The sequence below is a fragment of the Mauremys mutica genome, chromosome 1 (assembly GCF_020497125.1).
Source record: "Mauremys mutica isolate MM-2020 ecotype Southern chromosome 1, ASM2049712v1, whole genome shotgun sequence".
NCBI lineage: Eukaryota > Metazoa > Chordata > Testudines > Geoemydidae > Mauremys > Mauremys mutica.
This window is the reverse complement of record NC_059072.1, coordinates 150,242,050-150,264,311: the sequence shown is the minus strand read 5'-3', so window position 1 is coordinate 150,264,311 and position 22,262 is coordinate 150,242,050. Positions and strand designations below refer to the sequence as shown.

The 22,262-nt window shown below is 44.6% G+C and overlaps 1 protein-coding gene across 1 annotated transcript in view; it reads left to right on the top strand.

Annotated features, from left to right (window-relative positions):
* Nucleotides 1-20,716, top strand: part of LOC123356423 (scavenger receptor cysteine-rich type 1 protein M130-like) — a 59,250-nt gene extending 38,534 nt beyond the window's left edge. The window contains exons 8-16 of the mRNA XM_044999672.1: nucleotides 1,935-1,997; nucleotides 2,084-2,395; nucleotides 2,742-2,777; nucleotides 3,139-3,276; nucleotides 4,162-4,242; nucleotides 7,360-7,443; nucleotides 11,203-11,292; nucleotides 13,974-14,126; nucleotides 20,592-20,716. Of these exons, the coding sequence (XP_044855607.1) occupies nucleotides 1,935-1,997; nucleotides 2,084-2,395; nucleotides 2,742-2,777; nucleotides 3,139-3,276; nucleotides 4,162-4,242; nucleotides 7,360-7,443; nucleotides 11,203-11,292; nucleotides 13,974-14,126; nucleotides 20,592-20,716 (1,082 nt within the window). The remainder of the gene's footprint in view (nucleotides 1-1,934; nucleotides 1,998-2,083; nucleotides 2,396-2,741; nucleotides 2,778-3,138; nucleotides 3,277-4,161; nucleotides 4,243-7,359; nucleotides 7,444-11,202; nucleotides 11,293-13,973; nucleotides 14,127-20,591) is intronic.
* Nucleotides 20,717-22,262: the final 1,546 nt, after the last annotated feature.

Here is a 22,262-nt window from a genome sequence, read left to right as displayed (position 1 = left end):
GAAAATTCCTTCCCGACCCCAAATATGGCGATCAGTTGAACCCCGAGCATGCGGGCAAGACTCTCCAGCCAGATACTCGGGAAAAAGACTTTCACTATCCCAACATTGACCCTCGGTACTAATTACCAGTGAAGGCATGTTATTGACCTATTGACTAAATAGTGTTATCCTATCAAACCCTCCATAAACTTATCAAGCTTAAACTTAAAGCCAGAGAGGTCCTTCACCCCCACTGTTTCCCTCGGTAGGCTGTTCCAGAATTTCACTCCCCTGATGGTTAGAAATCTTCGTCTAATTTCAAGCCTAAACTTCCCGATTGCCAATTTATATCCATTTGTTCTCGTGTCCACATTAGTACTGAGCTGAAATAATTCCTCTCCCTCCCTGGTATTTATCCCTCTGATATATTTAAAGAGAGCAATCATATCTCCTCTCAACCTTCTTTTGGTTAAGGAAAACAAACTGAGCTCCTCAAGTCTCTTTTCATACGACAGGCTTTCCATTCCTCGGATCATTCTAGTGGCCCTTCTTTGTACCCGTTCCAGTTTGAATTCATCCTTCTTAAACATGGGAGACCAAAACTGCACACAGTACTCCAAATGAGGTCTCACCAACGCCTTGTATAACGGGACTAGCACCTCCTTATCTCTACTAGAAATACCTCGCCTAATGCATCCCAAGACCGCATTAGCTTTTTTAACGGCCACATCACATTGCCGACTCATAGTCTGTTTTGGTCTTAACTATCTTGAGCAGTTTAGTATCATCTGCAAACTTTGCCACCTCACTGTTTACGCCTTTCTCCAGATCATTTATGAATAAATTGAATAGGATTGGTCCTAGGACTGATTCTTGGGGAACACCACTAGTTACCCCTCTCCATTCTGAAAATTTACCATTTATTCCTACCCTTTGTTCCTTGTCTTTTAACCAGTTCTCAATCCATGAAAGGATCTTCCCTCTTATCCCATGACAACTTAATTTACATAAGAGCCTTTGGTGAGGGACCTTGTCAAAGGCTTTCTGGACATCTAAGTACAATATGTCCACTGGATCCCCCTTGTCCACATGTTTGTTGACCCCTTCAAGGAACTCTAATAGATTAGTAAGACACGATTTCCCTTTACAGAAACCATGTTGACTTTTCCCAACAATTTATGTTCTTCTATGTGTCTGACAATTTTATTCTTTACTATTGTTTCAACTAATTTGCCCAGTACCAACGTTAGACTTACCGGTCTGTAATTGCTGGGATCACCTCTAGAGCCCTTTTTAAATATTAGCGTGACATTAGCTATCTTCCAGTCATCGGGTACAGAAGCTGACTTAAAGGACAGGTTACAAACCATAGTTAATAGTTCCGCAATTTCACATTTAAGTTCTTTCAGAACTCTTGGGTGAATGCCATCTGGTCCTGGTGACTTGTTACTGTTAAGTTTATCAATTAATTTCAAAACCTCCTCTAGTGACACTTCAATCTGTGACAATTCCTCAGATTTGTCACCCACAAAGGATGGCTCAGGTTGGGAAATCTCCCTAACATCCTCATCCGTGAAGACTGAAGCAAAGAATTCATCGCAATGACTTTATCGTCTTTAAGTGCTCCTTTTGTATCTCAATCGTCCAGGGGCCCCACTGTTTGTTTAGCAGGTTTCCTGCTTCTGATGTACTTAAAAAACATTTTGTTATTACCTGAAGTGGTGCAGCTGTGCCATTGTAGCATTTCAAGTGTAGACAAACCCTTAGATATACTGTCCTGCCAGTTACATAAAGACACATGCATGCCAGCTGGGAACTGATCAAAGACTTCAAAATCTAGAGAAACACTGGAAGAGCTAATTATCGAAATTACCAGATTTTAGTTTTGGACAATTTATAAAGTGCTGCAGCACACATGCGCCCAGTCCATTCACCTCAGCATTTTATCTCCACAGGTAGGAGAGGGAAACCATCTCAGAATCCATTTGCTGAATGCCTGAACTCTACGAGCTGCACAGGTATCTCTGCCTCTCTGTGTCGCCTCCTCAGTCCCTAAGGACATTCCCAGCTGTCCCAGTAACATGTGAGGTTTCTGCATTTCCAGGCCAGGAGAAGTTACGCGTCATGGGAGGAAATGGATGCTCGGGCAGAGTGGAGGTTTGGTACCGTGGTTCCTGGGGAACAGTTTGTGATGACGGCTGGGACATGGCAGATGCTAACGTTGTGTGTAAACAACTGGGCTGTGGATCTGCTGTATCTGCCTCAGGCGAGACTGCATTTGGCGAGGGGACTGGTCCCATCTGGGTGGAGAAGGTGAACTGCAGAGGGACAGAGTCATCTCTCTGGGACTGTCCTGCCATGCCATGGGGTGAGAGTAACTGTGATCATAAGGAAGATGCTGCTGTGAATTGCTCGGGTAAGTGACAGGAGATGTTTCTGCTTTATTATATAATTTTTAAGAGGGAGCAAGTGTCACAGCAGCTGGGTCCCCATTCCTGCCCACAGACCAGGCCTCCTTTTTCCTTAATGGATGGGATGTGTTGGGACTTCTTGTATTCTAATGTGCTATGGCATCAGATCATGTCACTTCCTTTATCCAGCACAGGCTAAGCCACTAAGCCTGTGCTGCTCTGAGGAAGATATCATGGGTGAAATGTAGGTGATGTGCAGAGGCACATGGGGAGTCAGAGGAACAATCATGTAACAGCATGTCACCATCCCCTCACTCCACACTCCAGCTCTCCTTCTTTTTCCCCTTGCAGGTGTGACAGAAACAACAGCTTCACCAGCTACAACAGGTAACACATTCTCTTCCAATCAAGGGTTAAATTTACCTAGTGCCAGGCTCACAGGGGGATGAGCTGGAACCTCCAGCCTGAGAAAATGAGCTTCTTTACACAGAGTGTGAAATCTAAGGGTGAATGACACCCGGGTGGGAGCTGCAGGCCATGTTGAGCAGGATAATTCCTGTCTATTGGTTCTAGCTACCAGGGCTATGATTTAAGCAGCATCCTGTGAGCTGCGCCCATGGTGCACAGACTGTGTCCCAGCCCATTACCCTGTTTCCTAGATGGTTCAGTCAGACACTGGTGAGCTCCTCTGGGCCCCCCTGACTCTCATAGATTAATCTCTCCCTGTTGCATGTTCATTTCCATCCAGCTCCCCCACGCCGCCCTCTGACCGACAGTGGGAGAGTCACGGTGCCGGTTGTCATCTGCATTATCCTGGGGGTCCTTCTCTGTCTGCTGTTAATCATTCTGGTTGTGCAGGTGCAGAGGGCCAGGGCACAGCACAGAGGTGGGTCCTGATTAGTGTCACTGTCTGAAATGTCTCTGCAGTAGCAGGGGGAGCTGCAGCTGTGGAGAGCTGTGGGCATTGGCAGAGCTGTGAGGAGACCTCAGGTCTATGCTAAGTCCTGTCTTATTTAATATTGTCATTGATGATCTGGCTGTAGAAATAACCAGGAGAGCAATAACACTTTCAGATGACACTAACCTGGGTGAATTTGAGAGCAGTGGTGACAGAGAAATAATAAAATAGGGGATTAGAGAGATGGTAAATATTGGCAAAAAATAGAGATCACGTTAGGGGAAAGTACAAGAAAGTGCGTGTGAGGGAGGACACTGAACAGAGAGACTCAGTAGGAGGGAGGGTTCAAGGAAGAAGAAATGCTGGAAAAGAGCTTGGGTGATAATTGTCAAAAAATCAAAGACAATTCCAATATTTGGCATTTTTCATTTTTTAAAAAGCACAAAAACATTCACTAGTTAATGCCCACACAGTCCCTAGGCAGCATGTGTAGAAGTACTAAGTATATATATATATAAGTGCTGTTTTGCTCATAGCTGTAAACATCAGTTTGGGAGAGGAATTATTTCAAGTGATACCAGAGAGAATAACAAAGATTAATGAGATGAATGTATAATGGAAATTTTTAGGCTATATATGAGGAGACACTTGTGACAGGGAATTAGCCCATGGGAACCATCATCAAAGGGTTGTTGTGGAAAGGGACGTGGTCTCCGTCACCTGGCACATTCAAATGTAGGCTGGACTGAGCATTGGGAAAGTGCTGTAGGGATCGGTCCTGGACTGGCCCCAGGGCTCAGGGCTGGATGATCTAATAGGGTTTCCTATCTATAGTTTCTATGACCCTATGCAAACACTGTCCTTTTTTTTCAGATGCCACAAGACCCTCAGATCCCGTGTATGAGGAGATTGATTATAACCTGATGGGAGAGAAGCAGATATTGGGTCACTCAGGTATGTGTGTCTCATTCCTACTGAGCTTTCCATCTTGAGGCCATGACCCACAGCTAGATATCCTCAGCCACCAGCTCTGTGAACCCTGGACTGCTGTGGGCGTTGGGCTTGTGGAAAGACCAGTTACTGAACTCATATAGGTGCAGTGATGGATTAGCCACTGGACCAATGGGGCCTGTGTGTAGGGTCCCCAGCCAATTCGGGGGCCCTGGAAAAATCAGTGCTCCCACACCCTGACCTGCTCCGCCTGCCTCTCTTTCCAGGGAGTGGGATCAGGGTGTGGGGCGTGCCTCACCCTGTTTGCATGCCCAGCACTCCTCCCAGGGAGAGGGAGAAGCCCCCACAACCTGACCCTGCTTCTCGGCAGGAGCGCCAGATGCAGGGGCAGGGGACTACTGATAGAAAGAGTGGAGAGGGACTCCCGCTTGCTCTGGCTCAGGGCCCCACAAAACAGTAATCCACATCTGGTCAGGTGAGTCCCCTCCCCAGCGGACTCTGCTAGACCCCATTCTCAGGACAGCCAGTCCCGTCTGCCCATCTTGTAGCCTTGGAGTGTAACTAATTGTGGGTCAGCAAAGTGACTGTCTCTGGGCCCAGGCTATAGCATCTTTTGAAAACTGCTGGAGCAGGGGATGTTCTGTGCCCCCCTCCCACCGCAGCCTCTGGTCTGCTGGGTTGGCTCCCTCCTGCCCTGGGATCACAGAGATCAGCCCAGGAGATGTGGGTAACTTTGAGTCACGGCCCTTTCAACCTTTGTGCCATTTTGACTCAATATCAATCAGTTGCTACTCTCAGTTTAGGACATTGTGAGGCTCTCTTGAGCATGGTAAGTGCATCCAGTTGGTCACAGGCTGTGATCCTGGGAGGCGAGGGGCCTAATCTTTCAACAAGGTGGGATGTCAGGGTTCCCCTCCAACTCTGAACTCTGGGGTACAGATGTGGGGACCTGCATGAAAGACCCCCTAAGCTTGTATTCTACCAGTTTAGGTTAAAACTTCTCCAAGGCACACATTTCTTTCCTTGTCCTTGGACGGTATATTGCTGCCACCACCAAGTGATTTACACAAAAATTCAGGGAAGGATCACTTGGAGTCCCTATCCCGCCGCCATATATCCCCACAAGCCCCTTCACCCCCATTCCTGGGGAGGCTTGAGACTAAAATACCAACCAGTTGACTTAGCAACATGAGCTCAACCAGACCCTTTGTCTTTAGGACCTTGAAATCAATCAGATTCTTAAAAGAAGATCTTTTATTGTAAAGAAAAAGTAAAAGAATCACATCTGCAAAATCAGGATGGAAGGTAACTTTACAGGGTAATAAAAAGATTTAAAACACAGAGGATTCCCCTCTGGGCTCAGCTTCACAGTTACAAAAACAGGAATGAAACTACCTCTGTAGCATAGTGAAATTCACAAGCCAAAACAAGAAATAACCTAACACATCTCCTTGCCGTCCTCACAGTTTCTGTGGTTTTAGATGGATTATTCCTGGTATATATTTCAGGTGATATTGTACCTGCTTGTCTTCTTCCTCTGTCTGGAGAGAGAACAACAAACAAATCCTTCCCCCCCAGCTTTGAAAGTATCTTCTTTCTTTATTGGTCCTTCTGGTCAGGTGCCAACTAGGTTATTTGAACTGCTTAACCCTTTACAGATAAGGGAATCCAGTACAGCTGCCAAGGAGAGATTTTATGCTACTGCATACATAAAGGTTGCTGCCCTTCCCCATATATTCATGACAGGGGAAGAGGGAGTATTTTGCTTTAAGAAGTGGTGTTACCTGTACAATTTATGACTCCGCCCCTACCATCCTCATGGATAGTCAGAGCGTAATATAGGGCTCCCCTGATCCTCATGGGTACTCAGGGCATAAGGGACCCAACTTTATCCTTCCGTGGGCTCAGAGCTAACACCATTCCAGATGGATTCAGAACACAGTCAATATCCTTAAACATGTACAATAATTTATTAACAATTAGCAACAAATCAACAGAATACACACACCAAGCATCGTATGCTCTCCAGTTCCAATAAAACAGACGGACGTCTCCTGATGGCCAGTCAGGGTCATGGCATCTGTGCGCTGGCTTCTGCATGGTCTGGTCTGCAGGGTTAAAAGGTCTTGAGCTGTATCCTAGAGTTCAGTTCCAACAAGCTTGTCTTTTGACCCTCATTATGTAGTTAAAATAAGGATTTCTCTTATCTATGCCTTAACCAATTATTTTACTTAAAACATAGCTATGCAAAAACACTAACCAATCATTTGCACTATACAGGGGTTCACACAAGTGAGCATGTGTGCTATTCCATGCTATAACAAAACTAGCTTTGGTCGTTGTGTCAGTTTCTTTACTGAACGCTGAAAGTAGTGTCTGTTGACTGTTTAGGTGTATTTTTAATGTGTCTAGCTTGTTTTTCCTTAATTCTGATTCAGAAGGGTATTTAGATGAAAATTTATTGTGATTCATTTCATAACGACTTTTCAAGTTGCTTGCTTTGTAGTGACCGAGCAATGCACTGCAGATAAGGCCCAGGGGTTTGCCATCTTTAACAGTGAATCAAAATCTTCCTCCCATTCTGACTTCAAACTTTGTTTTTTTTCTTCTTGCTTGTGTTTCTTACAATCTGAAGATGTCATTGTTATCCACAAAATTAACGTAGGGTTAAAACTTAAATCTAAAACTATTCAAATGTGACGTATGAACAGTAAACACATCCCTGTGGAATGCAGGGAGATCACGAGCACCTGAGGTCCACACAGCACAACTTTTGAATACAGACTGATGCAATTTCCTGATATAATACACATATGAGTGAGAGCTTCTCTTTCTATCAATCTCACTCTCACACTATCAGGTTCACTCAGTAGGAGCAAAAACCAATTTTGAAATTCTTTCACCAATTTGTATAGCTTTTAAAAAAAAATGGTGTTAATATTAATTTTAGCTACAACTTGTGTTAGACCGTAGTTTCTCCACAAGCTGCACTTTAACTGTTGAAGAGCTATACCTAGAATATATGGATGCTGTAAATCCTGATCTAGGACCCGGGTGCATCAGCCAGCAGTCAGTTTAGCTGTTCTCACTGTGATAACATCTCATTTGTTGTCTCTCCAGTCTCCTATGCAGAGGACTCAGTGATGAAACTGCAGTATTACACCGGGGACAGTGAAGGGGGAAACGATTCTGGATCAGAACAAGGTAATGGGGTAAGGTGGCATACAAAGACAAAGACTCAAATCTGGGTGGAGAATTTAATTTCCACGGCACTTTCTGTAAAGGCCGTCATTTCCCTTCACTCGATTTCATGGCCCAGCACTGATTGTATCCCTTCTGGTGGGATCAGATTTAATCAGACTTTCAAATATTTCTGATGAACCCTGTGATGGAAATATGTGATCAAATTCTGGCCCTTCCTGTGTACAGTTCATGGTACCCTCCCCCGCGGGAGGACCTGCAAGGAATGGGGCTCAGGAATATTTGCTTGCAATAGAAAAATCTGAATTTCACATCTGGCACTGAACATTAAACAAAACCCTAATCTGTGCCCATGGTCTTACCCATCTGCTTCTATGGCATGAACACAAGCCCAAATCACAATGTAGCCCATATAAACTAGGAGACTTTACACCATGTTTATATAGTTCAGTTAGAATCATAGAATCATCAGGGTTGGAAGGGACCTCAGGAGGTCATCTAGTCCAACCTCCTGCTCAAAGCAGGACCAATTCCCAACTACATCATCTCAACCAGGGCTTTGTCAAGCCTGACCTTAAAAATCTCTAAGGAAGGAGATTCCACCACCTCCCTAGGTAACCCATTCCAGTGCTTCACCACCCTCCTAGTGAACAAGTTTTTCCTAATAGCCAACCTAAACCTCCCCCACTGCAACTTGAGACCATTACTCCTTGTTCTGTCATCTGCTACCACTGAGAACAGTCTAGAGCCATCCTCTTTGGAACCCCCTTTCAGGTAGTTGAAAGCAGCTATCAAATCACCCCTCATTCTTCTCTTCTGCAGACTAAACAATCCCAGTTCCCTCAGTCTCTCCTCATAAGTCATGTGCTCTAGCCCCTAAACATTTTTGTTGCCCTCCGCTGGACTTTCTCCAATTTTTCCACATCCTTCTTGTAGTGTGGGGCCCAAAACTGGACACAGTACTCCAGATGAGGCCTCACCAATGTCGAATAGAGGGGAATGATCATGTCCCTGGATCTGCTGGCAATGCCCCTACTTATACAGCCCAAAATGCTATTAGCCTTCTTGGCAACAAGGGCACACTGTTGACTCATATCCAGCTTCTCGTCCACTGTAACCCCTAGGTCCTTTTCTGCAGAACTGCTTCCTAGCCATTCGGTCCCTAGTCTGTAGCAGTGCATGGGATTCTTCTGTGACACTGGACTCCATTTTGGGATGTCAGTATTTTTCCACAAACTGGCCTGGGAACCAAGATTAAAACATATGGCTCCTGCCATATGCTAAATCTGTATCAGGCAAGAAGTGACATGGTTCTTCCATGGTTCTTCACTCCTGACACAAGCAGACTCCTAAAGGAACAAAAGACTGAACTGGGGGAAGAGCTGGACCCAGGCTAAAGGGATCTCTAGCCTGTGTATGAAAACCTGGGGATTCCTAGCTGGAAAGCAAGTGCAGCTTGTACCTTGAGAATCTGCTATCCTGCTTGTATCATCAGTCAGGATGAGAGATTGTTAAGTCAAATCCTATCCTTCTAGTACAGGGATCGGCAACCTTTCAGAAGCGGTGTGGCGAGTCTTCATTTGTTCATGCTAATGTAAGGTTTTGCGTGCCTGTAATACATTTTAACATTTTTAGAAGGTCTCTTTCTATAAGTCTATCATAAATAACTAAACTATTGTACGTAAAGTAAACAAGGTTTTAAAAATGTTTAAGAAGCTTCATTTAAAATTAAATTAAAATGCAGAGCCCCCCAGACTGGTGGCAAGGACCCGGGCAGTGTGAGTGCCACTGAAAATCAACTTGTGTGCTGCCTTTGGCATGCATGCCATAGATTGCCTATCCCTGTTCTAGTATGTTAAGCTTAGTTTGCATTTTTGTTTATTTGCTAGGTAATCTGATTTGATCTGTTTGTTATCCCATATAATCACTTAAAATCTATCTTTTGTAGTTAGTAAACTTGTTTTTTCTTTATCTAAATGAGTGAGTTGGAATGAAGTGCTTGGAAATCTTAGCTCAAGGAGAAAAGGCTGTTGCATTTCCTCTGCACATTGAGGGGGAGGCAAACTGGATAATAAATTAATACTGGTCGGGGTTTTAACCAGGGCAGGACGATACAGCTCTGGGGTCCTAGACTGGGAAGCTGGCAGTTGTTTTGGTTGTAGTCTCTCTATTGTTGGTGTGATGGGTTGGATCACATAAACCCCCTTGGGAGCTGCCACCCGATGTGCCCAGACTACTTCTACCCCTGCCTTCCCTGCCAGCTCGGGGCCCCAGCACCCTGTCTTGCTGAGCCACACACTCCCATCTGCTCCAACACAGACCCACGGTCTGAATTACTTCCCCCAAAAGCTGCAGGTTTACCTGAAAACAGCTCACAAAAGTATTCTTGTCTTTAACACCCAGATGCTCAACTCCCAATGGGTCTAAACCCACATAAATCCATTTTACCCTGTATAAAGCTTATGCAGGGTAAACCCATAAATTGTTCGCCCTCTATAACACTGATAGAGAGAGATGCACAGTTGTTTGCTCCCCCAGGTATTAATGCATACTCTGAGTTAATTAATAAGTAAAAAGTGATTTTATTAAATACAGAAAGTAGGATGTAAGTGGTTCCAAGTAGTAACGGACAGAACAAAGTAAGTCACCAAGCAAAATAAAATAAAATGCACAAATCTATGTCTAATCAAACTGAATACAGATAATCTCACCCTCAGAGATGCTTTAGTAATTTTTTTCTCAGACTGGACCCCTTCCAGGCCCGGGCACAATTCTTTCCCCGGTACAGCTCTTGTTCCAGCTCAGGTGGTAGTTAGGGGGTTCTTCATGACGGCTCCTCTTCTAGCCAGCTGAAGACAAAATGGAGGGGTCTCCCCAGGGTTTAAATAGACTTTCTCTTGTGGGTGGAGACCCCCTCCTCACTCCAATGCAAAGTCCAGCTCCAAGATGGAGTTTAGGAGTCACCTGGGCAAGTCACATGTTCATGCATGACTCACAGTTTTTACAGGTAGCATCCATTGTTTAAAATCTACCTTGAACATCCTCAAGTAGACTTCTTATGTGGATTGGAGCATTCCAAGATCCATTGTCTTTTAAGTGTTTCTTGATTAGGTACTTAATTTCAACATTCCTTTCTCCAGGAACTGAGCAAATGCTGTACTAAGGTTATTTAGAAACCAAGCCAGTACACAGCCAACATTCATAACATTCATAACTTCGAATACAAAAATGATACATGCATACAAATAGGATAAATAGATTCAGTAGATCATAACCCTTACAGAGATATGTTACTTGGCTTATGTAGCATAAAACATATTCTAAGCATATTTCCATAAAGCCTTATGGGAGGTACCGTCACAGCTGGTTCATACAGTGGCTGGTCAGAGAGCCTGCATGTAACTGCAGCTGGGTGTGTCCCTACCTGTGTGAATGCTGGTGGAATTGTAGGACTGGGAGTGGGTCTGCAGCTTGTCACAGCAACACAGTGTGAGACGGAGCCCAGGCAGGTGAGTCAGAGGGCTCAGTAGTACCCCAGTTCCAGGTGGCACCCTGGGGGGAATCTGTCACAGTGACACCACTCCTAGTTTACAGAATGTCCATGACTTTCCCTTTTCTCCTTAATCACCCTGTGACTTCTCCTACAAATGCCAGGATAAATAGCCTGGACTCCAATGCAATAGGCACTTAATGGGGAACTAGAAACCTGCTCAGGAACTGGGTGTGTTCAGAGGGAGCTGAGTGTTGTGTTTGCTGTTCCAGAGGGAGCTTCCCCTGAGGGGCCTCAGTTGGATTACGATAACGTGGAGGAGCCTGCATTGAATGATGACCCCCAGACTCCAGACAACCAAGGTGAGGAGTGAATCTGCCTTCTGGGAGCAACGTTAGTCCAGGAAAAAGCTAATAATATTGTCTTTGTAGAGACAAAAATTGTGCTTTATGGGTTTGCTCTTGTAAGGTGCTGAGCATCTTCAGTCCTGCTGCAATCTAACTAAGGTTTGTAACCTGTCCTTTAAATCGGCTTCGGTACCCAATGACCGGAAGTTAGCTAATGTAACACCAATATTTAAAAAGGGCTCTAGGGGTGATCCCGGCAATTACAGACCGGTAAGTCTAACGTCAGTACCGGGCAAATTAGTTAAAACAATAGTAAAAAATAAAATTGTCAGACACATAGAAAAACATAAACTCTTGAGCGATAGTCAACATGGTTTCTGTAAAGGGAAATCGTGTCTTACTAATCTATTAGAGTTCTTTGAAGGGGTCAACAAACATGTGGACAAGGGGGATCCGGTGGACATAGTGTACTTAGATTTCCAGAAAGCCTTTGACAAGGTCCCTCACCAAAGGCTCTTACGTAAATTAAGCTGTCATGGGATAAAAGGGAAGGTCCTTTCATGGATCGAGAACTGGTTAAAGGACAAGGAACAAAGGGTAGGAATTAATGGTAAATTCTCAGAATGGAGAGGGGTAACTAGTGGTGTTCCCCAAGGGTCAGTCCTAGGACCAATCCTATTCAATTTATTCATAAATGATCTGGAGAAAGGGGTAAACAGTGAGGTGGCAAAGTTTGCAGATGATACTAAACTACTCAAGATAGTTAAGACCAAAGCAGATTGTGAAGAACTTCAAAAAGATCTCACAAAACTAAGTGATTGGGCAACAAAATGGCAAATGAAATTTAATGTGGTTAAATGTAAAGTAATGAACATCGGAAAAAATAACCCCAACTATATATACAGTATGATGGGGGCTAATTTAGCTACAACTAATCAGGAAAGAGATCTTGGAGTCATGGTGGATAGTTCTCTGAAGACGTCCATGCAGTGTGCAGGAGCAGTCAAAAAAGCAAACAGGATGTTAGGAATCATTAAAAAGGGGATAGAGAATAAGACTGAGAATATATTATTGCCCTTATATAAATCCATGGTACGCCCACATCTCGAATACTGGTACAGATGTGGTCTCCTCACCTCAAAAAAGATATTCTAGCACTAGAAAAGGTTCAGAAAAGGGCAACTAAAATGATTAGGGGTTTAGAGAGGGTCCCATACGAGGAAAGATTAAAGAGGCTAGGACTCTTCAGCTTGGAAAAGAGAAGACTAAGGGGGGACATGGTAGAGATATATAAAATCATGAGTGATGTTGAGAAAGTGGATAAGGAAAAGTTATGTACTTATTCCCATAATACAAGAACTAGGGGTCACCAAATGAAATTAATAGGCAGCAGGTTTAAAACAAATAAAAGGAAGTTCTTCTTCACGCAGCGCACAGTCAACTTGTGGAACTCCTTACCTGAGGAGGTTGTGAAGGCTAGGACTATAACAATGTTTAAAAGGGGACTGGATAAATTCATGGAGGCTAAGTCCATAAATGGCTATTAGCCAGGATGGGTAAGAATGGTGTCCCTAGCCTCTGTTTGTCAGAGGATGGAGATGGATGGCAGGAGAGAGATCACTTGATCATTGCCTGTTAGGTTCACTCCCTCTGGGGCACCTGGCATTGGCCACTGTCAGTAGACAGATACTGGGCTAGATGGACCTTTCGTCTGACCTGGTACGGCCTTTCTTATGTTCTTATGTTAATCAATGGGAGCTCAGAGTGCTCAGCACTTCACAGGATCAAGCCTTCTGCAAGCAGCTCTTTGACAAACTCTTCTCCCATAAAGCATGGCTGTGTGCACTGGTTTAGTCCAGAGATGCACTGAGAGGACCAAGAAGTAGCAAAGCAGGTCGGAATAGAGGCACATTAGCCAACCAGTGTGACTCTAGAAGGAGGTTGTTCACCCTCATGACTCTAGGAGAAGCTTGTTCTCCCCCTGCTCATGCTGCCCGATTCTAGTCACTGATTCCTGGCCCTCACTTTCATATGCACTAACGTTACTCACAATATTAGGGGACAATCTCTCTGAGCTCAGCCCTCTAATCGGCGGTAACGGTCCCTCTCCACCATTCCTGCCTGTGCTGAGTCCACTGATCTAGATGTGAGTTTCACATGCACTGTGATATAGGAGAAGGGATGTACAGATTTCACACACATACCCATATCTTGTCCTGAACTGGTGATGCAACTTCCAGAGACTGCAGATTGAGGGTGGTTTATGGGCCAGACTAGTTCAGGGAAATGGAACAAAACAAGATTTTTACCATATTTGAAAATGTACGAAATGGGTGATAGAACAAATTAAAGTGTCATTTATCTGTTACTAATTACTAATTGATATATAATTAGTATAACAACAAATTACAGTGAAGAAATCTTCCTCTGACATAGACCCTACCCCCAGCCACCTCTTTCCAGATCTCCCACATCCCCACCTGGGTTTCTGCTTTAGGTTCTGTCTAGCAATTTACAGACACATCAAGTCCTTAAAATGTGTCAAATAAATGTGACCTGTATAAAATTCCTCTGACACTGAGGTTGCAGGGGAGAAGGGAACTTTTGATCTCTTATCATTGTGGGACCTCAGGGCCCTTCTTACCTGGTGTAAAATATATTTCTCTATTCAGTGGAAGGTCTCTTCTCTGTTTCAGAGGGCCATGCCTTGCCTGGAGATGTCCCTGGGGATAGTTATGACGATGTCAGAGAAGTTTTTGACCCTGAAGATGATCCTGGTTCAGGGCAGTGTGCCCGAGAAGTTACTTTAGCCCCTCGGGAGAGTGACAGGAACAGGGATTTACAGAGAGGTGAGTGGGGAAAAGCCCTGTTGCAATTCTTGCAGTTTGATTGCTAGTCTCATTATAGCTTGGTCTACACTACAGACTTGTAAGGCAGCTTACATTGACCTAATTCTGACACTGTACACACTACAACCTTGCTCCTGCTGATGTAAGTGCCCTACTACACCAACATCATAACTCCACCCCCACGAGAGGCCTGGGGCTTATGTCAGTGCAGTTAGGGTGACAAAATGTCTGTGTAGACACTGCCTTACTTACATCAGCTGTTGGCTGTCATTCTTGTCAATTTCATGGATGCATGCTAGAGCCATGAAATTAACAAAAAAGAGGGTTGGGAGTGGGCTCCCAACCAGGCTACACTCACCCTGTTCCCCACTCAGAGCTGGGCGGTGCCTGCCAGGGTCCCCTGCTCCCTACTCCCAGCCCGGCTGCATCTGCCTGGCTCCCCACTCCCAGCTGGGCTGCTGCCTGGGACTACAGGCACAGAGCCACCCAGACTACGGGCACAGAGCTCCACACCAGGAACCCAGGGGGCCAGCCACACTCCTGGCAGCAGGGAGCGGGGATCTGGCTCACAGCAGAGGGGAGCCAAGAGATATGGGGTAGCCAGGCTCCTCACGGGGAGCTGCACGGCTCTCAACCCCCTACACTTCCCCTCTTAAGTCCGTGGAAGAGCTCTTGGTGAGGACCCACACAACGGGCAGAAGGAGGGCAGTGTGTACATGAACCATTGCAGGAATTACTGTGGTGGCGTAAGTGACCTAAAATAGGCCATCTTAAGTTTCTAGTGTAGACTTTCCCGATATTTGCTAAAAGACTCAGCTCCTAGACTTAGATGGTTACATGGAATCTCAGCTTTCAGTTTAAGAAAGGAAGTTTTCTAGCCCTCATGGTTGCAGAAAGAAGCCTCGGATCATGAACCAAGTTTAACCTAAAGGCTTAGGAACCAGAAGACAAACAGAAACCAAAAGGACACCAAAATGTTTGTTTGAATCTCAAGATTTTTAAGCCAATCTCATAATATTTGAAGCCTTACTCCCGATTTCCAAACACTTGGAGATGGCAGTGCTGGAAATATCTGTGTTTCCCAGTGACCCACAGGAACAATCTCTGGGGAGGGATGTGGGTTATGCAGCAAAGAAGTGTCGCTGGCCAAAGCGATGGTTGTGAGGAGTCTCCTCTCCTTGTAGAGCTCTGTGCATGGACACATTTGAGATAGAAATTGCTGAAAGGGTTGCTGAGCAAATAACCTGGAACAGCCTCTACTGACCACTAGAGGTCACTGTCACTTCACTAAAATACAGCTATTGTTAAACTAACCTTCTCAGCTGTATCCCCACCCTGAGTTCCGCTAAACACTGTTAAATGATGATCCCTAGCTAAGGCCCTAATCCTGCAAACACTGGAGCCCACTTGTCACTCTCATCACATGAATATTCTCACTGACTCAAGGGTGACACCAGCCTCTTCCTGGTGAGGGGACTGAGGTGGGCCAGACAGAAAATGGGGAGGGGTGGGGGGGCTGTGCTCCTCCTCACCCTGAGGTCCCACCCCCCTCTGTGGCCCTGCCCCCTGCCCAGGTTGCAGGCTGGAAGCCAGAGCCAGGCAATGACAGGCACTGGCTGATTGCAGCTATTAAAAGCTGTCCAGGCAGAGGGACCTGGCTCCAGGCTAACAGAGCCCTTGGGGGGTGGGGCCTAGGAGCCTGGGCCAGAGCAGGTCAGTCTAGGCCACTGTGAGGAGCCCTGGACTGTCCACCTGCCCTGGATGAGGCATCTCGGCAGGCAGGGACATGGGCTGGGGGCTGCTGTTGGGCACCCCGGCACCCGGCCCGGGCTTACTTGCCTGCTGCTGCTGGAGCTGGGCACCCAGCCAGCAGCCACCACTCTCTCCACTCTGCCTTCAGAACTAGTCAACTGGGTGGTTATGGGGATACTAAGACAAATTTTGGGGTGGCTATAGCCCCTGCAAGCCCCACCCTAGTGCCAACTTCAGTGGGACTGTCCAGATCAGCAAAGTTACATGAATGGATTTGCAGGATCAGGGCCCAAACAAGGTGGCAGTGCCCTGGATGGTAATGGGAAGAGCAGGGCCCTGCAATGGGGTTAGTTAGTGGCCTGGCTTCAGGTTTGAAATCACTGTCTTCAAAATGCATATGGACCCAATTGTACCTGAGCTCCCACTTTGCACCTCAGAGGAATAGTGGGTTGGGATGAAATGTGCATTTCATTGTACTTGATGAGAATAACATGCAAATGTGTGGGCAGGATGAACTCTATGACATCCTCCCCTTTTGGGTTCCTTGCTCCTGCATGTCCCCTGGGGTAGGGGCCCTGCCCTGCTCCTCTCCTAGATAGACTTATGTGTAGTGCTGGGGAGGAGCCGGTGGTCGTGGTACATGTAGGTACCAATGACATAGGGAAGGGTAGGAGAGATGTCCTGGAAGCCAAATTTAGGCTGCTAGGGAAGAGACTGAAATCCAGGACCTCTATGGTGGCATTTTCAGAAATGCTCCCAGTTCCACGCGCAGGGCCAGGTAGGCAGGCAGAGCTTCAGGGTCTCAACGCGTGGATGAGACGATGGTGTAGAGAGGAGGGGTTCACGTTCATTAGGAACTGGGGAAACTTCTGGGATGGGAGGAGCCTATACAGGAGAGATGGGCTCCACCTAAACCAAAGTGGAACCAGACTGCTGGCACTAAACATTAAAAAGGTTGTAGAGCAGTTTTTAAACTAGGAGATGGGGGAAAGCCGACTGCTGCAGAGGAGCGTGTGGATCGGACACAGGCTTCTCTTAGGGGAGAGTCTGATGATAGAGAATCTCCAGGTTATAGTCAGGAGCAGAGGAATATATAATGAGAAGTATAATGTAAGGGCTGGATCAGATGATAAACAGTCACATAAAAAAGAATCTGGCACATCAGAAAAAGGCAGGCTAATAAACAGGGACAAGTTTTTAAAGTGCTTGTACACAAATGCCAGAAGTCTAAATAATAAGATGGGTGAACTAGAGTGCCTTGTGATAAAGGAGGATATAGATATAATAGGCATCACAGAAACCTGGTGGACTGAGAGCAATCAATGGGACACAATCGTTCCAGGGTACAAAATATATCGGAAGGACAGAACAGGCCGTGCAGGGGGAGGAGTGGCACTATATGTTAAAGAAAGTGTAGATTCAAATGAAGTTAAAATCTTAAGCGAATCCACAGGTTCCATAGAGTCTCTATGGATAGAAATGTCATGCTCTAGTAAAAATATAACAGTAGGGATCTATTATCGACCACCTGACCAGGACAGTAATAGTGATGATGAAATGCTAAGGGAAATTAGAGAGGCTATCAAAATTAAGAACCCAATAATAGTGGGGGATTTCAATTATCCCCATATTGACTGGGAACATTTCACTTCAGGACGAAATGCAGAGATAAAATTTCTCGATACTTTAAATGACTGCTTCATGGAGCAGCTGGTACGGGAACCCACAAGGGGAGAGGCGACTCTAGATTTAATCCTGAGTGGAGCGCAGGAGCTAGTCCAAGAGGTAACTATAGCAGGACCGCTTGGAAATAGTGACCATAATACAATAGCGTTCAACATCCCTGTGGTGGGAAGAACACCTCAACTGCCCAACACTGTGGCCCTTAATTTCAAAAGGGGGAACTATACAAAAATGAGGGGGTTAGTTAGACAAAAGTTAAAAGGTACAGTGAGTAAAGTGAAATCCCTGCAAGTTGCGTGGGCCCTTTTTAAAGACACCATAATAGAGGCCCAACTTCAATGTATACCCCAAATTAAGAAAAACAGTAAAAGAACTAAAAAAGAGCCACCGTGGCTTAACAACTATGTAAAAGAAGCTGTGAGAGATAAAAAGACTTCCTTTAAAAAGTGGAAGTCAAATCCTAGTGAGGCAAATAGAAAGGAGCACAAACACTGCCAACTTAAGTGCAAGAGTGTAATAAGAAAAGCCAAAGAGGAGTTTGAAGAACGGCTAGCCAAAAACTCCAAAGGTAATAATAAAATGTTTTTTAAGTACATCAGAAGCAGGAAGTCTGCTAAACAACCAGTGGGGCCCCTTGACGATGAAAATACAAAAGGAGCGCTTAAAGATGATAAAGTCATTGCGGAGAAACTAAATGGATTCTTTGCTTCAGTCTTCATGGCTGAGGATGTTAGGGAGATTCCCAAACCTGAGCTGGCTTTTGTAGGTGACAAATCTGAGAAACTGTCACAGATTGAAGTGTCACTAGAGGAGGTTTTGGAATTAATTGATAAACTCAACATTAACAAGTCACCGGGACCAGATGGCATTCACCCAAGAGTTCTGAAAGAACTCAAATGTGAAGTTGCGGAACTATTAACTAAGGTTTGTAACCTGTCCTTTAAATCGGCTTCGGTACCCAATGACTGGAAGTTAGCTAATGTAACGCCAATATTTAAAAAGGGCTCTAGGGGTGATCCCGGCAATTACAGACCGGTAAGTCTAACGTCGGTACCGGGCAAATTAGTTGAAACAATAGTAAAAAATAAAATTGTCAGACACATAGAAAAACATAAACTCTTGAGCAATAGTCAACATGGTTTCTGTAAAGGGAAATCGTGTCTTACTAATCTATTAGAGTTCTTTGAAGGGGTCAACAAACATGTGGACAAGGGGGATCCGGTGGACGTAGTGTACTTAGATTTCCAGAAAGCCTTTGACAAGGTCCCTCACCAAAGGCTCTTACGTAAATTAAGCTGTCATGGGATAAAAGGGAAGGTCCTTTCATGGATTGAGAACTGGTTAAAAGACAGGGAACAAAGGGTAGGAATTAATGGTAAATTCTCAGAATGGAGAGGGGTAACTAGTGGTGTTCCCCAAGGGTCAGTCCTAGGACCAATCCTATTCAATTTATTCATAAATGATCTGGAGAAAGGGGTAAACAGTGAGGTGGCAAAGTTTGCAGATGATACTAAACTACTCAAGATAGTTAAGACCAAAGCAGATTGTGAAGAACTTCAAAAAGATCTCACAAAACTAAGTGATTGGGCAACAAAATGGCAAATGAAATTTAATGTGGATAAATGTAAAGTAATGCACATTGTAAAAAATAACCCCAACTATACATACAACATGATGGGGGCTAATTTAGCTACAACGAGTCAGGAAAAAGATCTTGGAGTTATCGTGGATAGTTCTCTGAAGATGTCCATGCAGTGTGCAGAGGCGGTCAAAAAAGCAAACAGGATGTTAGGAATCATTAAAAAGGGGATAGAGAATAAGACTGAGAATATATTATTGCCCTTATATAAATCCATGGTACGCCCACATCTCGAATACTGTGTTCAGATGTGGTCTCCTCACCTCAAAAAAGATATTCTAGCACTAGAAAAGGTTCAGAAAAGGGCAACTAAAATGATTAGGGGTTTAGAGAGGGTCCCATATGAGGAAAGATTAAAGAGGCTAGGACTCTTCAGTTTGGAAAAGAGAAGACTAAGGGGGGACATGATAGAGGTATATAAAATCATGAGTGATGTTGAGAAAGTGGATAAGGAAAAGTTATTTACTTATTCCCATAATACAAGAACTAGGGGTCACCAAATGAAATTAATAGGCAGCAGGTTTAAAACAAATAAAAGGAAGTTCTTCTTCACGCAGTGCACAGTCAACTTGTGGAACTCCTTACCTGAGGAGGTTGTGAAGGCTAGGACTATAACAATGTTTAAAAGGGGACTGGATAAATTCATGGTGGCTAAGTCCATAAATGGCTATTAGCCAGGATGGGTAAGAATGGTGTCCCTAGCCTCTGTTCGTCAGAGGATGGAGATGGATGGCAGGAGAGAGATCACTTGATCATTGCCTGTTAGGTTCACTCCCCCAGGGGCACCTGGCATTGGCCACTGTCGTTAGACAGATACTGGGCTAGATGGACCTTTGGTCTGACCCGGTACAGCCTTTCTTATGTTCTTATTATGTTCCTCCCAACCCAGTCTCACCTGGCACATGTCCCCTTAGGGACTATGCCAACCATCGGGAGTTAGAGCAGCCTCTACTGAAGCATCAAGGAGTTGTCACCAAGTCACTGGCATTCCCACACCTTAATTATAGAGATATCTTATCTCCTAGAGCTGGAAGGGACCCTGAGTCCAGTCCCCTGCCTTCACTAGCAGGACCAAATACTGGTTTTGCCCCAGTTCCCTACCCTAAGTGGCTCCCTCAAGGGCTGAACTCACAACCCTGGGTTTAACAGGCCAATGTTCAAACCACTGAGCTATCTCTCCCCTGCACCTAGCAGCTCTCAACATGGAGAGAATCTACTCCCAGATGTTTTCTTTATGGGACATAATGGATTAAACTTGGCAGAATCCCAATCAGAGGAACAGAGGGGATAATTCACAGCCCATACTATAGGATGCTCACCCATGTTAGGTGAGTGCACACAGGTGTAGAATAGATATATTGGCTGTAATGTGCCTCCTTTGATGTTTTCAGATTGGAATCTGCACTCCCTAAGAAATGAGGGGGCCTCAGGGACTGAGAGAGACAGCCCATTCCTGCCTCCTGGAGACCCAGATTATGATGACATTGAAGCTGGCATCCCTGAGACATCAATATAAGTATCACTGAGTTCCAATCAAATATCATGTGAGGATGTAAATGCTGTATGATTAGACTCTTTCTCTCTTAAATGCTAACTGAGTATGGGGGCATCAGAGATAGTCCCTGCCATAGATCTAGTTCAGTCACCTTTTATATTGGGGTTTTATGTAGTTGCAAGAAATATAAGTGTGACTGAGACAGAGTCTGTGACTTTCCCTGTAATTTCTCATTGATCAGATTGCCTGGAACTTGTCCTGCTTTTTTATTCCTAATATTTTCTTCATCATGAATTTTTGCTTTTTCATATTGAACCCTTTTTAAAAGTTTATTCCAGGAATGATGCTTCTCTCACAAGGTGCATAAGGGATCGTAAGAGAGTGAGATGGAGTCTGAACCACCAAAAAATAATAATTGCAAAATGTCACCTCAGGTTGCTCAATAGGGTGCTGGATGGAGAATGAACATTCCGTCCCTTGTGTGGTAATGGTTAAAAACCCAGCAACAGAATAATCCTAACTTCAGAGATGGCCCTAACTTGCCATCCAAACTCCAGACTTTCCTTTAAAATCCAGGAGGATAAATGGACATTATTTATAGGAACCTTAATGCACACACACAATTAGATAGCAGCTAAAAGATACCCCCGTCCCATCCTCTTCTCTTCTCCTCTATACAAATTCATATACCATGCCCATTACTGTAGCATTGGAGCATCTTTCAGTAGTGCATTAAGTATAAGGACCTTCATCTTTGGTTTATACTGATTTTTTAATAAACATTTGCTGAGTTTTACAAAAATCGTTATTCCGTTTTTAACAATTTTTACCCAAATTTTAGATGTGCTGGAACTTCATCTCCCTGCTCTAGGAGAAATGGTAGCTTGGTAACCTGGATGACCCAGGTTACCATGCCACCGTCTCTCCTTCCAGAGTGGGAAGCCAGGTCAAAAGCACTGGAACAACTTGAGTGGTGGTGTATGTACTGGTGTCAATCCCACACCCACCACACACCACATACAGAATACCAGCTTTACAGTGCAGATTGTCATCAGCAGTCAAAGCAAAATAAAGGTAGTTATGATATGATAAAATGGGTAGAAAACAAAAAACTGTATCTGCTTACATTTCAGAACATACAGAGGGTGAGGGGGGCTTGACAGTTAAAAAACAAATAGACAAAAAAAATCCTAGGAGAAGAGAGTCATATTTCCCTGATATTTCCCCAGAAAACTGCCAAGTTAATTTTTTCTACTGATTTTCTGCCCTTTTTTAATTTTTGAGATAAACACTGAGGCATTCCCCAGAAATTTCAAACAAAATAAAAACCTAAAATGAAGGCCCTTAATTAAGTGACATTATTGTCTTTCATCATGTGTGTTCATTCTGCCTCCATCCTGTGATCCAGGGAGCCAGTAGAGAGAGGGCACACCATACCAGAACTCTCATGAGGCCAGACACACTCATTGTCCCCATTCACTCATATAATCTGTATCTAAAATGTGTTGTGTAAGATGTTCTATGCAAACTGCTAACATGCTGCTCATTAATATAATGGCATGATGTA